Source organism: Ziziphus jujuba, chromosome 10, assembly GCF_031755915.1.
Source record: "Ziziphus jujuba cultivar Dongzao chromosome 10, ASM3175591v1".
Taxonomy (NCBI): domain Eukaryota; kingdom Viridiplantae; phylum Streptophyta; class Magnoliopsida; order Rosales; family Rhamnaceae; genus Ziziphus; species Ziziphus jujuba.
In genome coordinates, this window is record NC_083388.1 from 2,083,631 (window position 1) to 2,095,550 (window position 11,920).

Sequence of the window (11,920 nt, forward strand, 5' to 3'; positions counted from 1 at the left end):
TGTAATTTAACATCCTTGAAGTTGTATTGTTTTTATGTTGACCAAATAAAAAGAAAGTAGTAAAATAAACAAGCCAAATGAGATGGGAAATCAATTCTTTCTTTTTTTTTCTTTTTTATTTTTTTAAATATGATTTTGGCAAAATTTTCTCTTTCATTCATTCAACGTCTGAATTCTTCCATTGACTAAAAAAGTTGCTGAAGCAGCTTCCTTATCAATCAATGGACTTTCCCTCTTGCCCTTTGGCTGTATCTTGGACCCTTCTTCTTGCTTTGCATTCACTACTATTACGACCAACTGGGTTGTGGTTTTCTTTCCAAAAGACTTGTTCCTTTTCACCTCCTTTTCCTCTTTTTTGTCCTTCAATTTTACGGGTTTTGAGGATTGCCTTTAGGGGACGGTACTCCTTCTCCTGGTCTGTACATTATGGGAAATTGCTGGAGAAAACCTGCCAAGTGTGCTCATGCTTCTTCTAACATCTTCTCTGGTACCCAAAATTCAGGTTAGTTTTAGGCAACGGAAAAATCTTTTATTTTTACGTTGTTGTTTTTATTTTCTGATATAAATATGGGCATTATATGATGATTGATAGGTTCTAGTATTTCAATTTTCATTTGTTGTTTTCTTATCCACCCATTTTTCCATTATACAAGCTTAGACTGGTATATAGAATTCTGTTATGAAGTTGTGGGTGTTGCTGTTCTTGATTGGAGATGTTTCATTTTATTGAATATTGATCTTATATTTGGTTATGCCTCCTCTTTCAGTTTGGATTAAATCTGAATGGATATCAAGTTTCAGCTTTATTATTTTTGTTGTAAATTACAATTCATTTAATCAGGCTCTCTGCCTCTAATACTTTTGGTTTAGTAATGATGATACTTAGGGGCCCTGATCTTTGTCAAATTTTTTTTACTTAGCTTCCTTCAGAGGCAACAAATCTATCTTCATTGAAACCCTAAATCTTTTCCTTTACTTCTTTTCCTGTCTTGAAAAATTTGCTGATTAAAAGAAGCATGAATCAATGATCTTTGTGAGACTGATACAAGAATGAGTTTTAGTCAAATGATTTTCATTCAAAGAAGTTGGACAGTAATTTTTAAACCAAGTTAAAATTACACGTGATGGTGTGTTGTCTTAATTCAAGGGACTATGACAGAACCATGTCTGCCTGTGATTTTGTATTCTCGTAAAACTTTGTCTAATAATGGGTAAAACATTAATGATATTCTTCTTGACTGGTGGTTTAAGACATTCTCAAATGGATTCTATGTTAGCTTCATCAAGGGTCAAGCCTTCAAGGCAATATGACCTGCAAATTTGGATATTTACATCTTTATTCTTTGTTTCTTTTGGCACTCTGTACTTCTTGTTCATCATTTGTGACTTTTTTTTTTGGAACATAATTTTTTGGCTTTGTTCCATGATAGTGAAATTGAATATGATAACCGCTTTTACTTTTCAGAAAGTTCAAAGCCTAGCATCAAGCCTAAGCTGGATTCAACCTCTCCCAGCCAGCAAACAGAGTCTGGAGTTCCTATAGCACCCAAAGCTGATACAGTTGTTTCCAACACCCAAATTAAGTCTTTTACCTTCGTCGATCTTAAGAATGCCACCAAGAACTTCCGCCCGGAGAGCATACTTGGTGAAGGAGGGTTTGGGTGGGTCTTTAAAGGATGGATTGATGGGAACACTTACGCACCAGCTAAACCTGGAACTGGTATAGTTGTGGCCGTCAAGAGGCTCAAGCGAGAAAGTTTTCAAGGCCACAAGGAATGGCTTGTATGTAGACTTTAAATTCCCAACTGTATTTCAATTTTGTCTGACTAATCCTTATAACCAAGCTTAATTCTGTTTCCAACTTGGCAGGCAGAAGTAAACTATTTGGGTCAACTTCACCACAAAAATCTTGTGAAACTCATAGGCTATAGCTCAGAGTCTGACAATAGACTTCTAGTTTATGAGTTTATGCCTAGAGGAAGTTTGGAGAATCATTTGTTTAGGAGTGAGTTCAAACGAATTTCCTTCTTCACCTAGTTACTTTCAGTTATTTAATATGTTTGATGTATGTTTTTGTTTCTTATCTATTTTGACATATAAGGAACAACAGCCTGGTTAACAATGCTCTTTTCTTTTTAAACAGAACACAATAAGAAAATTGATCAATAATTTTGAATTATCAACAATTTTAGAAACAGTTTGCCAGTGGCTATTAGAAAGTATCAGGTATTTGAAACCAGAAGCCTGTGCTGAGTGACTTTTTCCTTTCAACTGGTCTCCACCCCATGCTATTTACTATCTCATCTGTAGATACATCCTTGCATTGAAAGTTATCCAAATCAGATAAACTTATTTTATTTGATGAAATATCTCTTAAAATGTTCTTCTAGGCTGACAGGACCTTTATCGTCAGAACAGCTTTTGCTGACCTCCTATTTAGAACCTGAAACAAGGCATATCTAAAATCTGGAAATATCAAAAAATGTGATTTTTAACTGTTACTCTGCCTTGAGCAAACAGAAACTATGAACATTGGACAACTTTTAAGTGGCAATATAAATATTTGGATTCTGTTAGAATACTAAAGGAATAAATTGTTTGTAATGTTTTGAAAACAAATTTTACCTGTTATCATCTATATCATTGTCATGTGTCTTTCCATGGACACTTAGAATGTGGAACTGTTTGAAAGTAAGTACTGCGACATGCCTTATGGCTCTGTTTAGGTAGTTCGTGAATTTGAGATGATTCCTTAAGCTGTGTGTTTACCTAGTTGATCAGAATCATGTATCTGAATAAATGCTAGATGTACATTGAGTCTGAATAAATTCATTAGACTTGAATCGTAATTACATTCTGTGTTTAATTTTCCTGCAGGAGGTGTTCAACCTATCTCTTGGTCTATGCGGGTGAATATTGCTATCGATGTTGCACGCGGCTTGTCCTTCTTGCATAGTTTAGATCCTAGTGTCATCTATCGTGACCTAAAGGCTTCCAACATTCTACTTGATTCGGTAATACTGAAATGATGAAAGTTTTAATTTGTGGTTGCTCTGGCAGGAAATTGTATTACAAATTCATATGCCTAAAAGAGTTTTTTTATTTTTATTTTTTTAACCAATTTATGTAGGATTTCAGTGCAAAACTTTCAGATTTTGGCTTAGCAAGGGATGGTCCTACAGGAGATAACACTCATGTTTCAACCAGAGTTGTGGGAACTCGAGGTTATGCTGCCCCAGAATATGTAGCTACAGGTTTGTACACAAACTGAACTGAACGAGTTGCCTGTTTTTCTTTGATCACACATTCTTGGGAGAACTTTGAGTAGAATTTATAACCAACATGATCCTAGAAAAATGGACTTATGATTTAACATTTTGTCTTTAACACATTTTCTTTGTCTATATCTTGAGTTCTGAATTAGTGTTAAGATAAGCTGCACTAACACCTAATGCCATTTAGAGATTCACTGGAAAAAGAGGAAAACAGAAACTGTTAACCTATGTTTGGCCCCATACTTAAAAATTGTTTTTAAAAATAAAACATGTAATGTGAATGAGTAATATGTTCTGTCATGCATTAGCAATTTCTTTTGACTTGAGGAGCTCTTCTTCTTCTTCTTGACTAACTGATTTAAAAAGTGCAGGTCACTTGACTCCAAAGAGTGATGTGTACAGCTTTGGTGTGGTCTTGCTAGAGTTACTATCAGGAAGAAGGGCAATGGATGATGAAAGAGCTGGGGGTGCTGAAGAAACATTGGTTGATTGGGCGAAGCCATTCTTGCAGGGTGATAGCAGGCGAATGTTAAGGATTATGGACACAGGGTTGGGGGGTCAGTACTCTAAGAAAGGAGCTCAAGCAGCGGCTGCACTTGCTTTACAGTGCCTGCACACAGATCCCAAGAATAGGCCAGTCATGATCGATGTTCTTGCCAAAATGGAACAGCTTAATTCACCGAGAGACGTTTTGAAGACCCCAGATCACCAAGGGATCAAGTCATCGAATCATCGTTCCAAGACGGTGATTTCAAATACAAACTCACTGTGAATTTTTATGTTTTAGTTGTATGCAGATTCAGCTTCTTTCAGACTGCTATGTAGGAATCAGAAATGTATACCTGGGGCTTGTGTACCTAACACTCAAAGCAAAACCTTTATGGATGTTGTACAATATTATTATATTGATTAATTTGTTTGTATATAAAAGGAAGTGAGACTGCAACTCCTATAATAGCTCTTGAAACCTTGCTTTTTAAACTCTCACCAAAAAATTGTTATAGTTTAGAAACTGTGAAGATTTGTTCATGGTAGGGTTCAAGAGCTTTTATACGAGTACAGTGTAGTTAAATCTTATTCTGAATTCTGTTTGCCAAACTGTTATTTGCGGGTCGCTATTGAAGCTTTGAAGAGTACCATTTGACAACCATTCAAAAAAATAATTTAGACTCTCAAAGGATGTAATTGTAGATAATGAATGACTTCTGTGGAAATTGAGATGGTCCTTGCTTTATTCATCAATTGCAACAAAAAGAGCCAAAGATAAACATAAAAACGAAAGGAGGGTGCATTCAAGTTTATTTGGTTGTGGCGAAAAGAACTCAGGTCTACTTCTTGCTAGTGTTATATATATATATATATATATTTTTTTTTTCTCTCTCTCTTTCTACAGAAGATTATGAACTAAACATATAAAGCCTTTACTTGCTATGATTTCTTGTTGTCTGTGCTGCAACAGAGGAGGACTCCCTCTCTGTAATTCAATATGATTTTTTGGTAGACAGTCCGAGTCATGTAATAATACCTACATATATATGCGTATGCAAGCGATTCATTCCATATTAATAAATACATGGACCAAAAACAATAAATATGTAATGTTGATTGACATTTCTAATCCCACATCTGTACATGCAAGTATATTGCAACCAGCTTTGTCAGTAAGTGCATTTTTCATTAAGACAATTTTACTACTATACGAGCATAAGTTCAAGTAAAGAGAAGGTCAGAGGGGGAAAAAACAGAAAAAAAAAGGCCACAGTATTTTAAACATATTATGAGGACTGTAATCTGTTTCCATAAAGAGGACAGAAATCTTCAATGGCTGCTGCTCTTTATCCCTTGAAAATCTTTATCAATCAAAGTTGTCTCTGTTCTGAATACGCAGTTGAGTTTCTTAGGCATATATATATATATATATATGTGTGTGTGTGCGCTGCATTTGCATCTATTTCTATGTACGACTTCTGGAGTTGCATATCTCAAATTATCAGGCAATTTGCATGGAGAAAGTGCAGATGTCGCTTAAAGGCATATAAATTTTCCACTCATGGTCAAGACTAATCCTAAGTATGAACACAAAATATAACATTTAACATTTACAAATGAAGTAATTTTGTTCATTTTCACATTCTTAAATTGCTTAGTTATTTTTTTTATCTTTCAGATGGAAGTGAACCTGTTAACCAGAAGGGCATACAATATTACGATAACCTTATAATGAATTCGTCATTCATGGTTTCCACCATTATTTCCCATTTCAATATATGTATATAATTTTTTTTTTTTTAATATTTTGTTCCATTTCAGGTTTTTTTCTTTTTCACTTTCTATAGGAAAAAATGAAATACCTTCTTTTTCTAAATTAAGCAGGAATGGCAGGAATCTAACTACATGTTATACTACATTGCGATTTCAAATAGGCACTTGAAACCAAGTATGGAGGATGGGTTAGTTAGGAAATGGTGTATGTTTCTTTCGTAGCTCTTCTTGATTCATTTTCTGCTGCTAACTAGCAAGAAAAATGAAAACAGAACATTAGCTGTTCATCATTTTTCTCAAAAGTTTAAGCTTTAAGTATTGGACCACTTTAAATGAGTCTAAATTCATGTGTTGAAGGAAACTCTCTAACTGAAACATACATTGCAGTACATCATCTGCCGTTAGTACATGCATCAGCTGCTAAATTGTATGAGATAAAGTACCTACAAGGTAAAATACCAAGACAAATGCTAGATAAAGTACCTACAAGGTAAAATACCAAGACAAATGCTTAATTAAATTAAAAAAAAAAAAATTCAACAAAATTCATGCTATTCTTAAACAGAATCCAGTTTGGATCATTGAAAACTTGATATGGGAAATTCTACAAGTTACTCTTTATAGCATTTAGAGCATCCCAGCAAGGATTTTTAGGGATAATGGTCTATCATTATGATTTCGTTCCCATCATAAAAAGCACTTAAGATGAACTAGCAACTCAAACGCACAGTTTTATTGACAGATTTATTTATTTTTTTAAAGTAGGGTTTTTAATGATAATTCTAGGGCATTGTGTGTTGTCAATAAGTTCGTTATGATCTTACCACCAAAGATGGTAGCGTAGCATAAGAAAGCCCCTCAGTTTTCACATTTATGAGTTCGGGAGTTAAGGCTTAAGGCATGATGAGCCTCGCTATTGCCTCAGATTGTCCAATGCAGCAAAGCCGCATGGCGATACTAGCAGGAGGCATCTTTTTTCTTTTAGCAAAAAAGTTGGTTATGATCTTATGATTTTCTAAAAATTATGAATGAAATTAGTCTTACATTTTTATTAATGTATTATTCCTACATTTCATAATTAAGTTGGTTACCACTTTACTTTTATGATAGGCCTGATTACTTTTTGTATAAGGCATCCTCATATATATACTTTTCCGTATTAAATGAAAAGTTGTAGCTAAATATTAATGATGACATATCATTACTTTAGCTTCATGGGTTAGTTCCCAATATTCTATCCAGGGTCATTTAAAAAACTATATACATATATTTTTAAATTTTCAGGTAAAAGATATTAAAAAATATAACATGTGGGTTACGCTACCGACCAAATCCAGCTCATGGAAAAATGAACAATTGTTTGCTCTCTGACACCATATATATTCCCAATTTTCCAAACGTATAGAACTTCGGTAGGATAAAAAAATTTGTACAGTACCTGTCTAAGGAAAAGAAAATCAACGATGAAGATGAAGAAGCTCCTCCTTTTATAGAAACTAAAAAAATTAAAATGCGGCGTTTAATATATCTACAAGCAAACAAATAACTAAACCGTCTAACAATGCTAGCTTCAAAGCTTGTAACAGCACTAGCAAAAAAGAACGACATCGTTTTCAGTATTTAGCTTTTAAAACCAAGTTACCGTCGCACAGTAACTGGTGTAACGACGCTCCGTGTAATGCGTTCTCTGCTAGCCCCTCCACATCCTTTTGTCCATAGCGGATTTTCAGTGACATGGCACAGTTCCTTCCGGTACCTATGAAGCAAGGATAGATGTAAAATATAAACATTATCAAAGTTTATGTTTTACAATATCACAGATAATTGAAGAAGAGGAAGCGCTTTTATACAATACCAAAGCTTTTAGTTTCGGTTTTGATCAGCTAGTAATAAACTTCTCTCTTTCAGCCAAAACAGCCATACTAAAAAGGACTTTTTTCAGCTCTACTTTCAGCCAAGCTTCAAGTGGTACTGCAATATTAAAGAGGAGGGGGGGTGAAGAAATTAGTTCTCCAAAATGGCACTGATATTAGGAATAAATATTAAGATTGATGCAGCATATAATAATTAATTACCTGCCTTGTGACACATTTAATTATTTGTTGCACTGTTGGGGTACTCGAAAATTGTTAAAGATTTTCCACTTGGACCCTGCTTAGAAAATTCGTATATATGTAAAGAAGACAACGACGAAAAGTAGTGACGCTTTTGTAATTGAGTTATACACATGTACCTGAAGAAGAGGATTCCGAGGCATCACGGGGTTCCAAGTGCAACAAAGGGATGTGAGCAATTTTAGGCCAATCCTCTCCTTTTTCCCTTTCGCATCTCCGCAATAACATGGGACATCCCCAAATATAGAATGTTTGTAAAGAGGTTATACTGCGTATTCCTTCAGGCAATGATGTCAAATTGCGGCAGTAGATTAGTTTAAACTCTGTAAGTGACGTGAGGTTGCTAAACCACTCTGGAATTACCTTCAAATTGTCACAGAAATTAAATTCAAGTTTCTGCAAGGTGGTAAAGTATTGAAGCCCTTCAGGAAGAGTCTCTAGTTTTGGAAGATAAGTGAATGAGAGAGACACAAGGCTTTTACAGGCTTTCCATGGATTCACTTCAGCATTGGAAATGTCAAGATCATAACAGTTACTAATATGCAAACTTCGAAGTGAGACTAGATGTTGAATAGTGGGGGACAGGTGCTTTAACTTAGAGCACCCATCAATCCTCAGGTTCCTCAGGGAAGTAAGGCTTTTGAACCAATTGGGCAGAGATTGTAGATCATCTTCAATATTACGTAGCCTCAGATCTTTCAAAGTGGACACCAAATGAGAGAAAGAGGAAGTGATAAGTTGTGTAGAAGGAGAAGTCAATGATGATGATGCTGATGTTTCTTCTGTTGTAATGCTCATCATTGTTCGACGGAATGGCATCCAAATTGAACTTTCCAATGTTAAGCCTTCGATATAGCTGGGAAGAAGGGCAAGAACTTCAGTTGGGGGCAACCCTCGATTCTTGAAATAGAAAGACAAGGAAAGTAAATTATCATGGATGATGATGGCATTGTTGTATTTTCAGATGTGCCATCTGTCACAGTATCCCTCCAATATCCTTTAAGATTTGGCAAATCACGAAGCAATAGAGTTTCCAAGGATGGCATCAATGATGTTGCTTTTGATGGAGTGAAGAAGTCACCTGAAATATATTCTATAAGAGGCATCTTATGCAAATTAAGTTTCTTGAGAGAAGGGAACTTATCCAATGGTGGCAGAGTTTGGCATTTGATACAGTTTGATAAAGAAAAGCTTACAAGCTGTTTAAGAGAGGGAACCCAACTTGACAACCTCACACCCCCATAACCATCTAAACTCAAGCTTTTTAGATTTGGGAGTGGCTCGAAGCTCTCCAATGTCATTTCATACTCGTCACTGCTAGTACTTTCCATGGCGGCTTCGAGATATTTTCTATCATCTGAAGAAAACCAAGATAACATCAAGGATTGAAGATACTGTTTTTCCTTCAAATTTGCTGCCGTACCATCTGTTATTCTGTGTCTCAAGTTTAAAATGCAGAGATTTCTCAAGCTATTTAACGGCATTAATTCCTTTAGCTCAGCAACCTGATCACCACAACCATGCCTCAAGCTTGTCCCTCTAGGGCCTTTACTCAACACAAAATATGATAATGTTTGAAGATTAGTCAACTGTCCCAGCCCGCTTGGCATATGAGTCAAAGCGCTCACTCCCACAAACTTAAGGTGCCTGAGGCTTACTAATTTTTTCATATCTCTTGGAAATTCTTTGAATTCATACAACCCAGAGAGCTTCAGAGTCTGCAAGTTCTGTAACTGGGTAATAGAATTAGGCAATGCCTTGATTTTTGTATCAGAGAGACCGAGATACCTTAGATGCGTCAATTTTCCTATGGAATTTGGCAATGTATTTATCCCTGAGCAATGAAGATCCAAAGTACGTAAGAACTTGAAATTCGAAACAATTAATTCCAAACCTTCTCTTCGTACAATATCTACCAATTGTTGGCCAGGCAAAAGAATTGTTCGAATCCTATCTGCTGTTTGAGACAGAGAAATTAGAATCTGTTGTGATGATTCTAAGGAAAAATTGAATGACAAATGACTAGTTCTTCTGTAAATATCTTTTACATTTGATGGTAACATAGCTCACTTTACTCCACTTACTTGTAGTGCAAGATCATGCATGAGATCGTGCATTTTACAATAAATTATATTACCAAACTCATCTTCTTCCACTTCTTGAAAAAATGATCTCCAATATAACTTCATAAAATATTCACGGCCAATATCATCTAGAGATTGAGTTGCATCAGATAACTTAATAAATCCTTGAGCCATCCAAAGATTTATAAGGTTTTCTACCTCAATAGAATGATCTTTAGGAAACAAGTTACAATAGGCAAAACATTGTTTCAAATTGGAGGTGAGACAATCATAGCTAAACTTTAATGTGGGTAAAATATCACTATCATCTTGAGATATCTTCGAAAATTCAGTTTTGTGGAAGGACAACCACTCGGTTTCTCGATCTTTAGAGTACGGCATCCTTCCAATGGTTCTTCTGGCAAGAGGAATTCCTTTGCATTTTTTGACAATCTCCTTTCCAATTTGGATGATGCTGGAGTTGTTTGGTTCTTGTCCTTCCGTAAATGCCATTTTCTTAAACAAAGACCAAGACTCATCATCATCAAGCTTTCCTAAGAGATATGGTTCTAATGTGGTCTTTGTAATCCTTGCAACCACCATACTGCGAGTAGTTACAATTATTCTGCTCCCATCTATGCCATTTAACAATAAATCTTTCAACTTCAACCATAATTCACGATTCTCATTCCACAAATCATCAAGAACAAGGAGATATCGCTTTCCACTTATTTTTTCTCGAAGAGACTTTTGCAATAACTCCATCTCACAATTTTCAACCTTCTCATTATTAGATATAGATTTAATAATTTTCTCAACAAGCAATCTCACATCAAAATTTGCATCACAAACACACACCCAGATTTTGAGGTCAAAATGTTTTTCAACTTTTTCATCATTGAACACAAGTAGAGCAAGTGTGGTTTTTCCTAGTCCACCATGACCCACTATATTAACAACTGATACACTCTTATGGTCAGATTTCGTATCCAACAAAAGTTGAAGGATTTTCATTATATCACCTTCCCTCCCGATAACCACTTCTCCTTTAGAGACAAACGAGTGAGTATCTCTCACCGCTCTATTATACACTGCGTGAGCGTCTCCGTGGTGTTCCTCCAAATGGAATCGTCTATCATCTCTAATCACAACCAGTTTCTTCTTAAGAGACTCTATTTCGTGACTCATCTTGTGTCGAAACACAAGTCGATTCGAGGTCGAGAAGAAGGTGCATACCTGCTTGGCTATGTGGGTGTTACTGGTCATCACTTGGCGTCGCAAAGCTTCAGTTGAAACTCCATCCACCAAGTCATCAGCTTCACAGACAACATCTTCGAGTCTACTAAGCCATGTTCTGACTTGATCGTTATGGATCTGCTTCTTCTCTGCGTCAGCAAGTACAGCTTTGATGGTTGAAATGGTCTCTCCAAGTCCTACAAGCTCTTCATTTACACTCAGAGCAATGCAATTTCTCGCACAGCTTCAGAGCCCAATCTCCCAACGATCCCTTCGGCAATGGTAGAGACGACTGCTTCCATAATTTGTTAATCAGTTGGACAGTGTAGAACGAAAAAAAGCCAGAAATTGTTCAAAGTTTTCAAGAGCAGGATTATGGAGTGGAGTAATGGAGAGTCTCTTGCTAATTATGTTCTATAATTAATGTTTCGTTTTAATTATTGTAAAAAAAGTGTTAAGCCAATTGCAATAAAATATGTAAGAAATGGATTCAATATTCCTGCACTTCATTACTATTTTTTGCATTAAATTTGTATTTGCAGGTAAACGACAAAAAACAAATATAATATCTTTTAACTTCATCGGTTGGTGGCCAATAATCTATTCAGCTCTTTTAAAATTTCCGAGTCGAAAAATATTAAAAATAGAACATGCGTGTTACCTAATCCACGTCAAGGAAAAACAAAACAACAAAAAAAAAAAAAAAAAAAAAAAAAAAAAAAAAAAAAAACATAAAACCAAGAGCGAAAAAATATAAAAAAAAAGTAATGAAGCCGAAAGGTAGCAATTATTGGTCCAAGTTGTTTGTAATTTTAATTTTGACGTGCCCAGACAAAAAAAAAAAAAAAAAGGTTGTAATTGCTAATTTGTAATTGTAATCATAAATTTTTTTCAAAATTCCAGTTGTTGTAACATGTAGACTAATTAATTAGTTATAAATTTTGGTTTCATATATAAAATGCAAGCCCAA

At 35.3% G+C, this 11,920-nt stretch overlaps 3 protein-coding genes across 3 annotated transcripts; 1 reads left to right on the forward strand and 2 right to left on the reverse strand.

Moving 5' to 3' along the window:
* Positions 1-193: 193 nt before the first annotated feature.
* Positions 194-4,391, forward strand: LOC107410432 (probable serine/threonine-protein kinase PBL3). The gene is made up of 6 exons (XM_016017861.4): positions 194-502; positions 1,466-1,782; positions 1,870-2,005; positions 2,878-3,014; positions 3,131-3,254; positions 3,647-4,391. The coding sequence occupies exons 1-6, from the start codon at positions 427-429 to the stop codon at positions 4,045-4,047; spliced, it is 1,191 nt and encodes a 396-aa protein (XP_015873347.2). The 5' UTR covers positions 194-426; the 3' UTR covers positions 4,048-4,391.
* Positions 4,392-7,003: 2,612 nt separating this feature from the next.
* LOC107410408 (disease resistance protein RGA2-like) lies at positions 7,004-11,437 on the reverse strand. Its single transcript, XM_060811781.1, has 4 exons — positions 7,771-11,437; positions 7,613-7,688; positions 7,393-7,508; positions 7,004-7,293 (listed from the first exon to the last, which is right to left on the reverse strand). Exon 1 carries the CDS (start codon positions 10,978-10,980, stop codon positions 9,718-9,720), a length of 1,263 nt encoding a protein of 420 aa, XP_060667764.1. The 5' UTR covers positions 10,981-11,437; the 3' UTR covers positions 7,004-7,293; positions 7,393-7,508; positions 7,613-7,688; positions 7,771-9,717.
* LOC132799600 (putative disease resistance protein RGA1) lies at positions 8,491-9,714 on the reverse strand. The gene has a single exon (XM_060811891.1). It carries the CDS (start codon positions 9,712-9,714, stop codon positions 8,491-8,493), a length of 1,224 nt encoding a protein of 407 aa, XP_060667874.1.
* Positions 11,438-11,920: the final 483 nt, after the last annotated feature.

Bases quoted from the DNA above. Each gene is read 5' to 3' on its own strand.
- LOC132799600 (XM_060811891.1), bottom strand. From the start codon at position 9,714: ATGTTACCATCAAATGTAAAAGATATTTACAGAAGAACTAGTCATTTG.
- LOC107410408 (XM_060811781.1), bottom strand. From the start codon at position 10,980: ATGACCAGTAACACCCACATAGCCAAGCAGGTATGCACCTTCTTCTCG.
- LOC107410432 (XM_016017861.4), top strand. From the start codon at position 427: ATGGGAAATTGCTGGAGAAAACCTGCCAAGTGTGCTCATGCTTCTTCT. The intron at 3,015-3,130 runs GTAATACTGAAA...CAATTTATGTAG, and splicing joins CCAACATTCTACTTGATTCG to GATTTCAGTGCAAAACTTTC. The intron at 3,255-3,646 runs GTTTGTACACAA...TAAAAAGTGCAG, and splicing joins CCCAGAATATGTAGCTACAG to GTCACTTGACTCCAAAGAGT.